Raw genomic sequence first — 17,206 nt, 5'->3', positions numbered from 1 at the left:
CCCTGTCATTCCATCTGTATGTAACAGCAGGGATGTCGAACGACCGGAAGACAAAACATTTGCTTTGTCATTCAACTAAAACAGACCACACCCCCAAAAAGAAGATACCTGACCATTTAAAGTGAAGAAATTCTATTTATTTCACATCATAGAATCAAGTTGAAATTTCTACCATCAGCTGAACAAGCAACAGGTCAGGAGACACCCTAGCTGTTGTTATGAAATGCTACACGCTCACACACACAGACGCACGGAAAGAATAACACACGCACACACGCAAACACACACACACACACACACACACACACACACACACAAAAACAGGTGCTCTAATGTTTCTAGATGAAGGCACATAAACCCAATTAAGGTCACAGTAAGGCAGATTCACAGCACTAAGGAGAAATTGTAGACCGTAGAAATACAGAGGACTCCTCAAGACTTTGACAGTCAGCCATATTACATAATCTCGGTCCAGACAGTCCTGTCCTTCTCTGTGTGGAAGGAAGAGAGCAGGTGAGGATGAGTGAGGATGGAAGACGTTCAATCACGGGGCTGACAAACATCGCACCTCTATTTTCCAAGTGACCTTTTTCCTCTGCAGACTTGTCTTTAGAAATCTAGCAGCACTAAGAGAGAGAGTTTGGAATCCTTATTTCTCTAAAAAGTTCCGTGATTTCAGCCACCGAACAATCAGAAAGGATGCTTGACAGACAGAAGACTTGACAGTCCATTAATCCTTTGTTCCTCTCAGACAGATACTGTCAATATAGTCAACAGTTCTTGTTCAGTCAGACATGGCAACATACAACATACCAGCATCATAAAACTGCAGGAGCACGAACGTAGAGTTGTTTTTGCACGATACCGAAACAGTAACACTGTGTAAATCACAGTTTGTTCAGTAGTCCTTCATTGCACAACTTCAAAGACCACCAGGACACGCAAAAGCATCTCATTGAATCACGGGCACGTTGGATTTGAATAGACTGCACCAGGTTTGACATAATACCCTGTATCCAATCAAACACTCTTGTGCAGAGCAGCAACTTCTGAGTTCACTTTAGGAATCTTGTCCCTGAGTCTTCGAACTAGAGCTGAATGATCCCACCCTATCCCATGAGTGTCCAAGTCTACAGACTTTCACCTTGTAGATATGGGTTAAAGGGAGCTTCAGCCAATTTCCATGTCATTTAATGAGCTGAAATGCACACGCGCTGGCAGACGGGCAGAGAATATGACACAGCATGTTCCGTACACTCACCCACAGTGACGTTTAACAGTGGAAACACGTAGAAGGACATACATAACTTCAGTGTCTTAGTTCGGTCCATCACACAGAGATGTTTTAATGTGTCAGGTGTGAAGGTGAAAGGTTTGCGTGTGTGTGTGTGTGTGTGTGTGTGTGTGTGTGTGTGTGTGTGTGTGTGTGTGCAACTGTATCAGTGTTCAAGTGACACACGTGGGCCTATAAGGGGTTTCTGTTTGTGAGGACATCGATGGATGTCTGTGTCCCTGTGCTAAGTGAGGGCATACTCGAATGTCCCTTTCTCCAGGCCCTCGATGCCATCAGCCCAGTTGGAGGAGGGCATGCTGCTGTAGGGGTCCAGTAGGATCCTGAAACACCTCACTATCAGCAGTCCAAGGAAAACTAGTAGCATCCCCACAAAGGCAAATGCTGTCTTCTGCTCCAGAGTCAGAGAGTGCGCCATCATGTCGTTTCCGCTCATGGCAGCAAGGGAGTGGTTGTAGTGGACGCTAAACATGGTAAACCAACGTCTAGGTGCCTCATCTCTCCTCTGATACGGTCAGGCGTTTATAAGCCTGCATGTTACCTAGACAGAGATTATATGATGGTTTCAGATTAGGGCTGTTTTGTCTCTTGTGCAGAGAGAATCAATTTAATCAGCCTATATTATCACATTAAATACTGCATTGGCAGCAAAAGTAAGGGTGCAGATATGGTAGCGGAAATGTAGAAATGTTTGTATTGAGAAGAGAGCTGATCATGAAGGGTTAAAGTAACTATAAATAGCTTCTTCTTAATGTGGTATCTAACAGGCTTCGATCGTGCTCTCACTTTCCTTCGGGGAATTTTGCAGAAATGTACAAACATGAACAGAAGAGGTAACATGGAGATGGACTTAGGCACAACAACAGGAGGACATCAGTGGCAGGGCACTATACCAATACTACATTCCTTTAAATCAGGTTAGAAAAACAGTGTGTCGCAGTGCATACCGGCTAGTAAACACAATGAAAACATTGCATGTATGTTGGGTTCGGAAGAAAAGGTTCACTACCTGTTGCATGTGAGCAGATGCCTGACAGACAGTGTAATTCCATTAGACAAGGAAACAATTGAAAAACAACGTAACAAAATTGTCACAAAAGTGGAAGTCTGCTCCCGTCATTGTTTTCCTCCCACATCTGTCATATGAACACAAGCAGCAGGTGGCTTGAGAGGAGGGAAGGGAGTGACAGAGGGAGGGTACATGCAGACAGGGACAGGCGAACAGAGACAATTGGGAAAGACAGACACCAGAGGAGAGGGAATGATGAAGAGGACACTGCACAAGTATGCACGGTGAGCGAGGGAGGGAGGGAGATAGATAGAGAGAGAGAGAGAGAGAGACTGCATTGACAGATCCTGTACTGAGGATATTTAAGGAAGAAAGGCAGATGTCTCACCGTCATTATCATGCCATTCTCACAGACCTGTTGCTGTCACATCTCCCAAAGAGCTCCTCTGTCTTGGAGACCCCAGACATACATCCATGAGCCCATCCGTTACTAGCATAGCGGAGGTGCTCGGCTAGTCTCTCATCAAAACAAAAAGATGAGGAGAGAAAGGGGAATCGAAGGGAGAGGCCGGATCAAGCAGTGATATGCGTCTCTTCTCGGAGATACTGCTCCTCTCCTCATGCTCCCTCACTTGCTGCCTCCTACTCATTATCATTCTGTTTCTCTATCTCTCCCTCTAAAAGCACGCACGCTTGCTCCTGCTGCATGGCAACCACTTGTTAGTCTCACTCAGATGCTCTGCTGCCTCAGTCATTCACAACATTCCTGGATGCAGCAGCATAAACAAGCAATCTGCCTCTTCTATTTTCTTCTTCTCTCCACTGCCAAGCTTATTTGGCTTCGCTCAAACTGACTACATCAAAATGTGGCAGGAATATCATGATTTAGCAGGCAGGAGAAATGCTGCCTCTCACTGCTCCTGGCTAGACAATACTGCTGCAAAGGTACAACACAGCATTATTCCACAAGCCTGCTTTGATGGTGTGCTTTTAATTGAGGGAGTTTGCTGTGGTCAAAATGAGATTGACTGACATCAACTTCCCTGGACATGAGGAGGCAGATGAGAATGGAACTTCAGCTTTAAATTCATCTGATTTTGATGTGGTGAACAGAAAGCAGGGTTGTGTAGGAGAAAGGGTCATCTGATTACCCGCTAACAAATGCAGCATTGAAGTATCTGGCCATCTGGTGCGTTGTTATGCAGTGCAAGTTCGTATCAGCTCGTGGCTTTTATCGTGGTGGTGCAGTGTGTCGGATCACGGGATAAGGTGAGGGAGATGGTCATCGCTGTGTGATGCACAATAATTCATGGCTTACAAGTGGGAGAGGGAGCTCTTTTTTTTTTCTTTTTTCTTTTTCAGTTGTAAACAGCAGGGAAACTCTCGGGGAGAATGTAAACTACCTCACTCCCGTGTATTTCAAACAGAAGCAGGAGTCAAGTACTTGTTTTTCTGTCCTATTCGTGCTTTGCTCGATTTCATTAGAAATAAAGAGGGTGGCAGTATTGATTTGCAGGAGAGGGTTACTTCTCTCAACATTTTCATTTCACATTTTGTGTGACAGTTTGACCTCAGTTTCCTTTAATGTCGGTTTCAAAGCCAAGGACGAACAGAATCATGAAGTTCATCAGTATTTTTTTCTGATACCATCACCAGAAATGGACATGCCAAAAGATACTGGCTGAAGTGCAGGATTGCTGTCGAGGAGTATTCAGTCTATGCATCCGGCTGATACCACATAACTAATTTGCCTTGAAACTGGACTCGGCTCCCTCCCAGTCAGACTATCATCACATACAGGATGTCAATTATTTTTTCTCCTCTAGAACAGAAGCCTGTACACACAAGAAGTTGTGATGTACTTGCACTGGCAACTACTTTTCTGAAGCAGTGAGGAAGAGCTGATTGATTGGTAACATGAGTTGGCTGGAGCAGCACGATGTCAGGAATTTTACAAACACGGACGTGTGTAGTATCAAGGCTGTAGTTTGGAGCAGCGGTTTTCAACCTTTCTGAGTTGAAAGCCTCAAGAATAATCAGGACGGTGTTCATAACCCCTGCTTCCATCAGCTCCTCGCATTTTTTGCCCAAATATTCTTTAGTGTTTTATTTTTTAAAAATTATTCAAATAACGACACTGTCACTGTCAACAGGTGTACTTTCGGAATAAGGAACGATAAATGAAAAATACAGTCTCATGTTATTGAGGTAGCTGGGCCTGTTAACGTACAAAAATAAAGCAGAAGACAATTTTAATCTTATATTAAGCACATTTTTGAAGTTATTATTATATTATACTACTTTTCATAGTTTTATAGGTCTTTTTTGACAAGCGACAGAAACGATTTTGTGGGCCCTGCTAAAGGGACAAGACCTTCAGGTTGAGAGCCACTTGTGTAGAGGGTTGATTGTCATTAGTTTTACAATGTTGATGACATCATATCACAGTCATACAGTGGTATAAAACTCTCTCTCTCTCTCTCTCTCTCTCTATATATATATATATATATATATATATATATATATATATATAGGACTGTGGAAGGAAGCTGGAGTACCAGAGAAAACCCACACAGGAACAAGGAGAACATGGAGACTCCACACAGAAAGATCCTGTGGTGGAGACAGGACTGGAAGCTGGAACCTTCTTGTTGTGAGGGGACAGTGCTGACCACTGCACCACTGTGCTGCCTCATCATCATCATCATCATCATCATCATCATCAAATTATTACATTACTGTTGTGCACGACGGCTGAAGTCCCTTCACACTGACATTAGGAGGAATATGAATATTACTGCTTGCCTCTTACCATACTTTTGTATCAGCACACAGTTGGAACAACTTGAGTGTCACAGTGACCTCGTGAATTTGAACTCTTTTTGTTCTCTAACAGGAGGAGCTGAGACAATCAATGCTACGTAAATCTAATCAGAATATTATCCACTGTCCATCGAACCCAGGGATAAAGATTCTTAGACCTTCATCGAGACAAGAGGTAAGGACCTAAACTGGTATTGTGAACTGTAAAATGGTGGTTTTATTTACTGTTCTCACAGTATCCCTTTTAATGTAAATAACTCAACACCACGTCCTGTTTTGCAGTGTCATAACATACAGGAGGGTATAAAGACAGATGCAGTGATTGCATTATTCAGCATCTCTGTTGGCCTGACGGCAGCAATAATTAATCCCCTTAGGACTCACATGAGCCATTATTAGTTTAATTTCCATTAAAAAAATGAGGATTGGATAAATTCCCATATGCATAATAACCTCTTATTGCAGTTGGAGGTTTTTAAAGAGAGGGCCAGGGTGGTTTGTACTACTTTGCAGAATTCCCAGCAATAATTGACTACATTTTGCTTAGAAAAACAATTAACAGAGGAGAACTCTGTTTGTCTTTGTCAGGTCTGTTGGACAAGCAACTTGAGATTTAAAAAGTGATTATCTTCAGTATGTTTCTGATGTGTCCACTGCATTTTCATATTTTTGACAGAAACTTCCAACTCTGGGTAAAATAATATCCCATTGACCTACTCAATAATTACCATAAAAAGGATTAACATCTGACTGGCCATAGATGATGAATCATCAAAACAGGTCCATGTACTAACCAGTTCTTTCTGTAGCAGAGTGATTCAAAAACAGTGTGTTAAAGGGTATCTTCCCCATTACATAATGGGTCAACCTAACACACAAATGTAATCCAGCCCCCCCCCCCCCCCCATGGTGTGGGGTCTGTTTTTCAAATCAAGATTCACATGACATTTCTAAATTCTTCTCGTGCTTATGATGATGATATGATTATTATTAGTGGGAATACTGAGTCAGAGGGGAACTGAACCACACCTGTATAGGACACAGACGCCTCAGTATTGCAGAAAATGCAAGCATTTTGCTTTAATTGAAAGTTTCAATTTGGATGATGTCATTGTCAGGAATAGGAGCAAATATTTGGAAAGAATTCATACACTAATACTTACCTCACACTCAAAACATTGGTGTTGAACTTTTTTTTTTTTTGGAAGATACACCCAACTTTATTTGACTTTTATTGAAATGTCAAGTTCGGAAATGTTTTGGAAGCATGCCAAAAGAAATTCTAAGCAAATATTAAAGTTCGGCTAAATTTAATTAATCGTCCACGTGTAAGTTTGACAATCAATAATTTATCATTTGGCTGAACTCGTTCTTGATTGGTTCTGTGTGGTGATTGATAAGGTATCACATCTATTATCTGCAGCCTCTATATTTTGCAATGAATACGTGAAATATTGAGAATCGTCTGTTGTTGTAAAAGAGTCAAGAACCAGCTAAAGCCTAGCTGCTGTTCAGGGACACAATATTCGTTAATGGATATCATTTGATGCTCCAGGCAGCTTCCAGTCGCTTGCTGACTCCTTAAAATCCTACTAATAAAGAAGAATTATGTACAGTCTTGCGAGTTATTCCAGTTTACTTTGGCTGCTCAAGAGAATCCCCTTTTGACTCCCCATTCTAATCTACTGTACTCCATGAAGTTGCCTGGCAACAGCTACAAAATCTCGCGAACAAATAGGGAATCGCCTCTGCTCGATTCAAAGTGCGTCAGGGGCATCTTGTGTTGTGCGGGGCAAACAAACCTCACAAACATGGCAGATGTTGAGACTTGTAAAGAAGAACCGAAGGAAGAGGAATGCACTGCGTCCGTCAAGTCCGACACCGAGGAGACTGCTCAAGAAACACCAAATGGCGTGAAAACGTGAGTGAATGTCACGCATTATTCTGTCCGCCTTCTGTGTGCAGCCGTTAGCAAGCTTAGCTAAAATGGAGCCCTGACATGCTAGCGGTAGCTATTGTTAGCCTAGGTGCCTACTAAAGCTTTTATTGGCCCCTCATGAAGTTGCATTAGATATGTGTGATACAGTTTGTGATTGACACTATACTGGCACCGGGGTTATGTTATTTTTTCTAAGTGAGCTCTCGTTGATACACCGTCACGCTGGTTGTAACACGAAGCGTGGTACAAGCGGTCTCTCGTATCGAGCTAACAGTTAGCCCAGGGCTGATAGTGTTTAGCTATAGCTCCCGCGAGCCTCGCGTGATCGTCCCATCAATTAACCACTTAACCTAAGGCTTTAATGAATGTATCGCGCAGTATTGATACTCCTTTCGCTGTACGCTGGCAGTACATGCGCTACTGCTAATCTCAGCCCAGTAGCACCAAGTCAATGTGTTAAGATACACGTAGCTCCGTGACACTGCCCAGTTAGCTCAGGCTGGGAATGAATGAATGAATGAGCTAACGTAAAGCACTTATGCCCAAATTACCTCGCTTCATGCCAATTTTCATAGTTTAGCGCTTCCTTTAAGTCTGTCTACAACATCGTTTTTTAATAACAAGGGTCGAAACCACTTCATGTTGAAGTATACGCACCGCGTATTTTCAGGGCTTCTGTTTCACGATTATGACACGATTCGTCACGTTTTCCTTTCTTTACAATCAATTGCACAATTAAAAAAAAGGTTTTGAAGCAAATTTATTTGGGGGTGGGTGGGCTCATAGCATCAGTACCAAATATACATCTGGTATCATTATTGTTAAGTCTTCAAACATGGAGACAGCACAGATTTGAATTGTTGTTTTTTTCTCTTGCTACTCTTTGCATGCTGTAGGGAGTCTGAGGAAGCCAAGCCACCTAAAGAAAAGCATGATGGTAAAGAGAAGTCATCTGGAGGTCGAAGAGGAAACCGCTATCACCCTTACAAAGACAAGCATGGTGGAGAAAAGAAGGGCACTCACAGGAATCGTGTTTTCATCAGCAACATCCCCTATGACATGAAGTGGCAGGCAATTAAAGATCTCATGCGCGAGAAAGGTAACATCCTCCCTGATGGGGTCGGTGTTTCCCTCTCCTTTCTTTCTCCTCTGCTGTACAGATGTTCTTGAACTTTTTTCCTTTGTTACCAGATGGATCATCCTGTTTCTAGCAGTAGTCCCGTAGCTCCTACCTTCCTCTGGATGTACCTTGTTCAGATAGTGGGGAACTAGCATAGTGTGATATTAGATTACTGGAGTTTTAATCTCTTTATTTCTTCGGATGGATACTAATTTAGTTTGGGGTGATATGTCTGTGAGCAAAGGAAGATGACATTTTGTCACTTGCTTTAACCTGCTGTAGAATTGACTGTTGTATGATTTTGTTGCATCTGTTGCAAGGTGAACCTTGATTATATGAATGAACCTATTATTATGTTCCTTTTTCTGAATTCTGGGGGTCTCTAGAGGCCTGAAAGGTGAATGGAGAGCCTAAAAACTGAACTGCTATGAATGGAATCTGTTGACCATCTGATCAATGTTGAAGTCTTTTGAATTTCCCAGGTTTTAATGTAGCTGCGTGTCTCTCTGGCCTTGGCCTTTGGGTGTCTCAGTCACTGCTCAGAGAGGCATGGTGTTATCTGGTGGGATGTTGGTCTGGGCTGACTGTTGATCATTAATGGGACATCTCCATCTGTAGCGGCATTGCCAAGGCCGACGGCAACTTGAAGACGTGGTGATTTAAATTCCTTTTGTTCTTTTGGTATTTTTCCTTTGTATGTCTCATGTAGTTGGTGAGGTTACATACGTGGAGCTCTTTAAGGATGCTGAAGGAAAGTCAAGGGTAAGTGATGTGGCCAACTTGCTGCACGAGGTTTTAAATGCCCTCAGCAGGCTTTCATTAATCAAGTGCTCTTTTAGGTAATGATCCTTTGGGTCTTACTATGCTACTGAACCGGAGATCCTCTGGGTTGCCTGATAGTTGGCTAATGATTGATTATTCATTTGAAAGGGAGATGTCCTGTTGATTTTGGAAAAGTAGCATAATGAACTCATCTAAGAGTACACTTTTGCTTTTGTTGTTGTCATTTCAATTGGTGTAAAAGTTTGCTTGTTTGGGCATTTTCCAAAGGGAAATGTGGATTGTGTGATTTGTCTATTGATTGACCTTTACACCTCAAAATCTCTCTTCCAAGGGACAAAAGTCTTGCACGATCCCGTAGTCTTTTTCTATTCATATGTGTTTAATTTAAATTGTGAAAATGCATATAATAGATAGATAGGTGTACTATGCTATTTTTTTATTGCTTTGGTAAACTGGTCAATCCTAAATGGTGTGCTAAAAAGTTTTATTAATGCATGGTTTATTTTCTATATTGTTATTAATGTCCAATTTATGACATCAAGTGTTCATGTAAAATCTAACTACAATGCGTAAGAGATACTGGGACAACCATTTTGTAAATATTTCATAAAATTCAAATATAATGATGATTATTATTATCATTATTTTAAGTGACTGTGAACATTGCTTAGTGAGAAATAATTCTGTTATTAGTCTTTTGCTTGGAGTACACATGAACATGACATCTGCTGGCTGAAGCCAGCGGACTCAATATGGCCAAAATACAGATTAGAAAGTAGTATAATCATGTAGCTCCAGTAAAGTTAAAGTATCCAAGTATGTTGACTTGCTTTAACTGTTTCTTCTCTACTCCCTCTGCTTTGCATATGTGTGGTACTTGAACTCTTCTGATGTCCTCCCTGGTTAGGGTTGTGGGTAAGAAGCTGCAAGGCCTTCTCAAACCCATATTTTCTGACATGAATTTAAAACTTGCGTGTGCTAATAGGATGCCTCTATGTCCTGACTCCACAGGGTGGTGGAGTTCAAAGATGAAGAGTTTGTGAAGAAGGCAATCGAAACTATGAATAAGCATGACCTGAGTGGAAGACCTCTCAACATCAAGGAGGTACAGAAACCACAAATTCTCCTCCTTGAAAGAATGCTGACTTAAGAGCTACAAGTTGCAGTATCACCATCTTTAAAATGTTCTTGGTAGCAGAAGTTTTTAAGTATTTCTCTCCTGTCTCTAACTTCATAATGATAAAATGGTGCACATTATCAATGTGCTTGTTTGCCATTAAAGGACTTAAACCAAGATACAAAGGTCACAGCGGCATGGCTCAGGGGTGGAGTGGCCGTCTAGCAACCAAAGGGTTGCTGGTTTGATCCCCGACCCCGGTGACCATGTCAAAGTGCCCTTGAGCAAGATACTGAACCCATAATTGCTCCTGATGAGTAGGTTGGCACCTTGCATGGTAGCCTCCACCATCAGTGTGTGAATGGGTGAATGAGATGACACTGTGAAGCGCTTTGAGTACCGCTAAGGTAGAAAAACGCTATATAAAATTGAGACCATTTACCATTTACAGCAAGATTTCCTGATAATTAATCTGAAAATTTAGATGTTTTACAGTGGTGTCAATGGAATGGTGTTCATTAAACTGACAGGTCGTTCCGGTCTTCATTCAACTTTTGCTATGATATGAAATCAGAACTAAACTCCTGCCTTCTGTTTCAAGGACCCTGATGGGGAACATGCCCGTCGGGTGCTGCAGCGCATGGGAGGAGGACAACAGGGAGGTCGTGGGCAGGACATGGGTCCCGGTGGGCTGAATATCCCACCCTCCATTGCCAACAACCCCAACATCCCACCTGAGGTCATTCATGCACTGCAAGCTGGACGACTGGGCAACACAGTGTTTGTGGCCAATGTGAGGACAGAATAATAAACTCTTCAAAAATCTGCATTATGATCATCATCATGCATGGCAACTTAAAAAAATGTTTGTTTTTTCTCTTCCAGCTTGATTTCAAAGTGGGCTGGAAGAAGTTAAAAGAGGTGTTTAGCATGGCCGGTGTGGTGAAACGAGCAGATGTGAAGGAGGATAAGGATGGCAAGAGCCGTGGGATGGGAACAGTGACGTTTGAGCAGCCACTGGAGGCTGTGCAGGCCATATGTATCCTCTTAGGTTCAGCTGTAAACCAGTACAATGACACTTTACAAGTTTATAGTCTCCATCTCCTTGACTCTGCACTCAGCGATGTTTAATGGGCAGATGCTTTTTGACAGACAAATGCACGTTAAAATGGTACATTCTTTTGATTCACATCACTTTACACTGTACGTATGTTGTAAAAGTTTACTTAAAAGAATATTTGTTGTGGCTTTACAGGATGAGAAATCTGTCCCCCCTGATGATTTCCGTCAAGTAGAAAAAGCCCCCCAGTTACCACGTGAGTATGCCATTATTCACTGGTCAGCTCTGTATCAAGCTGTAATAAAAGGCCCAGAGTATCATCCAGCATTGCCAGGGTCAAAGGGATGACACCCACTGCTGACTACTGGGATATGGTTTCCAGATACATGCACTATTGAGAGGAAAGATGATGAAATTCTTTGCAACTTTTCTCAACTGCTGGATCCAGTATCCCGCCAGCATGCTGCATCAAACACAAAAAGCACCTAAAATGGAGGATTGTTGTTTTTGCTTTTAGTACTGTTATTATCTGCATCCAAAGTAAACTTGCTGCTTGTCAAACATCCATCCATCCATTTTCTACACTGCTTACACATAAAGGGGGGGGGGGGCTTGAGCCTATCTCAGCTGACATCGGGTGAGAGGCGGGGTTCACTCTGGACGAGTCGCCAGTCCATTGCAGGGCCATCAGGAGCAATAAGGGGTTCAGTATCTTGCTCAAGGACACTTGGACGTGGTCACCGGGGGAGTGAGGATCGAACCGGCGACCCTTCACTTGCTAGACAGCCACTCTTCCTCTGAGCCACGCTGCCCGTTGCTTGTCAAACATAGTTTACATTTTCAGTGTCAGCCTTAGAGGGAACACAATGGTGATAGTGACCAGGTTCTCATGCAAACACATTAGTAGAGCCTCTGTTGCTTCAAAGTGTCTTGGTGGGTGGGTGGGTGGGGGGACTTTTCACATGGTTACCCTCTATTGCCGTACCTGTCAGGCAAGTTGAATAGTAAGTAAGGTGTGCCTGCTGCATGTGTGGAATGGGAGGTAGCAGTGAAAGTAAAAACTCACCACACAAAAAGAAGATCCAGAAGTATTCCCCTTAGTCATCAAAATTACAGGTGAATCTTCTGCTCCGTAAAAATTTTGCAGCAGATGCAGTAAGTGGTTGTCTCAATTTTGGCTGCAACTAATGATAATTTTCATGATTAATTAATCTGTCAGTTATTTTCATGATTGATGTTTAACAATCAGAACCCAAGGACTCTTAATTTTCTGTCTTAAATGCAAAAGAAAAAAACCCCAGCATAAATCTGTAAAGTCTGGAACCAGCAAATGTTTTACATCTTTGTTTGAAAAACAACAACAACTGAAATGATGACTCGACTGTCAAATTAGTTTGTTATTAATTTTCTTTTGATGTAAAGCTTGCAGCTCTAGTCTTAATTGTACAAACTTCTCAACATCTATTCCTATAAATATCCCTATCCTTGTTGAAAGTTGAGTAACAGGCTGTTTATAAATTCGCGTAGTACGTCAACCAGCTGCTAAAACTCTCATTCTGTCTTGTGTGTGTTGTGTGTAGGGGGGCTTGGTGGGATTGGCATGGGACTGGGACCTGGAGGCCAGCCTATCAATGCCAACCGTCTGAGCAGTGGAGGAAGCATGGGCTCCATGGGACCCGGAGGTCAGTAACCTGGTCGTTATTTTGGGTCGTGTGGGAGAGGAAGTGCTTGCGCTCGTTGCAGATTTTAAATCACATGTTGTCCTGCAAACCTTTCTCTGTAGGCAAATCCAGTGCACCTTCACAAGCTGGTCAAGACACACGCATCATTACACAGCAGGATTTGAACTTGTGATTCGCAGCAGCCATCAACTCTTAGCTTTAGCTTAGTTTTGCCTGCAGCACTCTCAGTACAGCTACAGTGAGAAGCACAGCAGATCTTCTATTTAGGCAGTGCCTAACATCGTCTTCACATTCCTCTCAGTCAAACAGTGTTAGATCCTCAGTATCGTAACAGTGCTGAGGCCTCGTGCTGTCTATAGAGTATTTGGCCATCCTCATGGCGGTACTGACTACCTCTTCTGCCGTAGGAATGGATGCTCCAGGTTACGGTGGAATGAACAGACTGGGAGGAGGTAGAATTTTTACTTTTTTTTTTAACCTTCCGTCAGAATTATTGCAGTTTTGTCAAGGGAAGGAGAGCAATGTCTAAACTTGGGGCTGCTTCTGACAGGAATGAGTGGTGGTGGGAGCTTTGGGGGCATGGATAACATGGCAATGGGTGGCTTTGGGGGGCGAGACATGGCCCCTGCTGGCAGGATGGGAGGTGAGTGTACCTGTGGCTCCTGGGAGAGGGTGATTCTGCTGTGTTGGACTGTCAGAATTGCATTTGTGCTGCAGATGACTTTTGTCTGAGGCTGCTTTTCTTTTCTTTGTGGAGATATGTACCGGTCAAGAATGGGTGGAATGGATCGCGATTTTGGCCACAGTGATATGCCAATGAATAGAGGGTTTGGGGATTCGTTCGGAGGAATGGGTGAGTCATAGTGTGACTTCAAACATGTAAATGCTAGAGAAGCAAAGTCTCTGCAGATTGGCCTTGCACCACAGAGGGTTTCTGGGACTGGATTTTATAAGATGCACTCCTTACATACTGTTTGTGCTTCAACTGCTCTAACCTAACATGCATGGATTTGAATTCTCTCCTGTAGGTGGAGGCTTTGGAGGAGGCATGGGCAGTGGTGGAATGGGGCACATGGGGACTGGATTAGGTACATGAAATAGTCTCGTCACTGTCTCTAATTTAATTCATTATCTCACAAATATGAAAATGTTGTGAAGGCTCTTTGAGTTTACTCTCTTGGAGAACAGCCGGTGTCTTTAACACCACTGATATTAGGAAATGATGCGCCTGTGTTACTCTTAATACCAGCCAGCCCCACAGAGAAGGAATCCACTTGCAGTGTTACGAGGAGGCCTGTAAAAGCCCTCTGGTGTTAGAAGTCGGGTGCGCACTGAAATTAATGGGGTGCCATCCTGAAACATTAACAAATTCTCATAATGCACCCACGTGCAGTTAATATGTTTGGCATCCAAAGTTGGCCTTTAAATTTTATTCACTTGTCTACTGCTGAACATATTAATGAGCAGTTAATTCATGTCTACCAACTTGGTGTGAAATATTTAATGGAGTTTATGGCTCAGGCTGTCCCCTAAAACTCCATGGTTTGAATTATTGGTCAGGAAGCCTTCGATTCTTCAAGTCAAGCAGTAGAAGAAGAAGAAGCAGCTCAGATTTGGCTACAGGATCATTTGGGTTTATTTTCCCCTGGAAAACAGAAACTGAAAAAGAGTAAATGCTGCGCACAGGGTAATGTTATTGTTCAGATAGTCAAGCTGTCATTTTAAATGTCTGCATTAGAGAACGCTCAAGAGTCTACTCCAGGCCTTTACTTGTGATCACTCGCAAATTAAGGTCATGGTTGTGTCTTAAAAATGTACATTTTTAAAAGGCTGTTTTTCAAGGGTTATTTAACAGGTAACACGAATGTTGTCTCGAAAAACTCAAAGCACAATCACATCTCTAGCCTGACGGGACCGCTCGTGTAGCTGTTATCACTCAGTGATACGACGACACACATTGGAGTAGTTTTCCCAAATTTACTCTTCCAAAGCACAAGCATGTCAGCCAGCAGAGAAGGTGTCTGAAGGTGAGATTTCTGTTTAAACTTATCACATCAGATTTGATCACAGTGGATCCTCTTGGTCCCACCAGCGTCAGGAGTTTGCATTTTCAGATATGTTCTCCCACATGCAAAGTATAAACGTAAGCACGATGGGAAGTGTCTCTGTGTGTGTCAGTTTTTACAACATAACATCAGCCTGACTATGTGACGTTCTAAAGTTTGGGTAATTTTCCAAAGTGCGTGGTGCTCGCCTCAGCTGCACGCCTCTCTGCTGTCACAACAATAACAGTTACAGCATGGTGTTCCTCTCCTGAACCAACACATTTAGCTGTTTGACTGAAATTTGGGACGTCCGAGTCGAGCTCGATGCTCTCACATGAGAGCCACCGTCGTAGTCTGCAGTCACTTCTGCTTTCCCTTCTTTCAAATCTGCAGCTCTTATTTAGGTCATCAACAGAGAATGTGCGTTAATTTATGTTGTCAACAGCAATTGAGCAATGATTTATTTTGCCAACTCAGCAGTATTAACATTAGTCTCATCCTTAATCAAACGTGTGACATTTTTCATTCATAAAGTATGTATTTGTACTAACAGTATAATTCCCATCCTGTGTGTGACTAGAGTGCACTGCTCCTGTACTCAGACAGCTGCTCCACTGTGGAATACCAGTGTGAATGGGAGTTTTACAGTGTTCATACACACTCCACTGGATCATTATAGGACTAATTAAGTATCAAAGTAATTGCAGCTAATTTTATGTGGCTGCTTTTGATTCTAGACACATAATTGCAGCTATAGATCATCAGGATTAGTCTGAGGGCTGGAGGAGAGCTGGTGCCTGAGTTGATCTCTCTTATTTACCCCGGTGATTTTCAACGGCAGGTGGGGGAATGGGCAATATGGCCATGGACCGGATGGGCTCCAGCTTTGACCGCATGGGCATGTCGGGGATGGATATGAACCGTGGCTTCGGAGGCTTTGGCGGTGGGGGGCCGAGCCACATGGGTGGAGGCTCTGGATCTAAAGGCGGCTGTCAGATCTTTGTGCGAAATGTATGTGAATGAGATTTTGGAGAGAGTTGTTTTAAACAGAATTGCAGGCTTCTCTGCAAACCGATACAATGACTGTCATTGACAAGTATATTTCTGTCTGTGTTTGTGCCTTTACGTTGATACTCAAATGTTAATAATGCTGTCAACAAGGGTCACATGACCACGAGCACCTGGAAAAGCGTTAACAGCAAGAACCTTTTTTTGTTTTTGTTTTTTGGATGAGCTCCAGAAATTTTCATGAAAAAATACCTGAACATTAGAGGGTGCGTTGATCCCGATAAGCTGAGAGATCTCTCCTAGTTAATGTTGATTTATTTGATTCATGTTTACATTCTATCAAACTGTGGCGAGCAGAAGTTAAATCTACGCCAATAAATGTATAATGGATTTCTGTTAGTTTTTAAATCGTGCATTGACGTCAGAGAATCTATGGACAAGAGTAGGTAGTAGTAGATAAGAGTATTTTCTCCAAATGCACAGGAAAGTCTGGAAACGAAGTGGTGAAACAAGAATAAACGCATAAGTGAGATGTATGGAAGGGCTGTAGTTGAAAATGTCTCCTCATAGTCTTCACATTTTATTGTAAATTTGTGTAACGTGCTTTGATAGTAAATTTTAAGTGACCGTTGAACTGCTTGTCCCTGTATTTAAGGATCGCGTTTGTGCTCTGCTATTTGAACTGTAGCATCTGTTTCTGTGTTGCAGCTGTCCTACGATCTTACGTGGCAAAAGCTGAAAGAGAAATTCAGTCATTGCGGTACGTCTCTTTTGTGTGTACGTGACTGTATTAACTCCTGATGTGTCAGCAGAACCCTTAGGTGACAGAGCATGCACCTCATGAGAATTCTTACATACAGACCATCCTTGTCTAATGCAGGCCAGGTGATGTTCGCTGAGATCAAGATGGAGAATGGAAAGTCAAAGGGTTGTGGGACAGTGAGATTTGACTCTCCGGAGAGTGCCGAGAAAGCCTGTCGGATGATGAATGGAACCAAGATCAATGGCAGAGAGGTGGACGTCCGCATCGATCGCAATGCCTAGAGTTTTTGTAGAAGTCGCGCTGACACGTTTCCATATTCAGCCCTCATGCCAATGATCTCTTGTTTTGTTTTAAAAACACAGTTACTTCATATATCCATGTGTCCACTGTTTCATATTTTTTGTTTATATATATACTACATAGCTCTTTTATCTTTTGTTTTGTAACCCCTTTTTAATTTGTCGGGCGGTTTATTTGAACAAATAAACTTTTTAATTTTTAAACTTGGTAGTTGTAAAGTCTGTAGATCAAAGTCTTGAGTGGTGTGCAGAAAGAACCAGGCTTCT

At 42.5% G+C, this 17,206-nt stretch overlaps 2 protein-coding genes across 2 annotated transcripts; one reads left to right on the top strand and one right to left on the bottom strand.

The window, feature by feature from the left end:
• Nucleotides 1-174: 174 nt before the first annotated feature.
• On the bottom strand, nt 175-2,976 carry ctxn2 (cortexin 2). Its single transcript, XM_086225705.1, has 2 exons — nt 2,689-2,976; nt 175-1,832 (listed from the first exon to the last, which is right to left on the bottom strand). The coding sequence occupies exon 2, from the start codon at nt 1,761-1,763 to the stop codon at nt 1,518-1,520; it is 246 nt and encodes an 81-aa protein (XP_086081831.1). The 5' UTR covers nt 1,764-1,832; nt 2,689-2,976; the 3' UTR covers nt 175-1,517.
• Nucleotides 2,977-6,367: 3,391 nt separating this feature from the next.
• Nucleotides 6,368-17,143, top strand: myef2 (myelin expression factor 2). Its single transcript, XM_086225719.1, has 17 exons — nt 6,368-7,044; nt 7,959-8,161; nt 8,892-8,944; nt 9,873-9,880; nt 9,977-10,070; nt 10,684-10,875; nt 10,968-11,121; nt 11,204-11,253; nt 11,338-11,398; nt 12,723-12,824; nt 13,232-13,276; nt 13,375-13,467; nt 13,582-13,677; nt 13,853-13,912; nt 15,711-15,880; nt 16,586-16,637; nt 16,758-17,143. Exons 1-17 carry the CDS (start codon nt 6,818-6,820, stop codon nt 16,919-16,921), a joined length of 1,824 nt encoding a protein of 607 aa, XP_086081845.1. The 5' UTR covers nt 6,368-6,817; the 3' UTR covers nt 16,922-17,143.
• Nucleotides 17,144-17,206: the final 63 nt, after the last annotated feature.

This window comes from Aulostomus chinensis, chromosome 2 (genome assembly GCF_037954235.1).
Source record: "Aulostomus chinensis isolate RoL2024-O1b breed Wild chromosome 2, RoL_Achi_v1.0, whole genome shotgun sequence".
NCBI classification, from domain to species: Eukaryota; Metazoa; Chordata; class Actinopteri; order Syngnathiformes; family Aulostomidae; genus Aulostomus; species Aulostomus chinensis.
The sequence above is the reverse complement of the archived record's forward strand: the minus strand, read 5'-3'. Positions and strand labels throughout refer to the sequence as shown.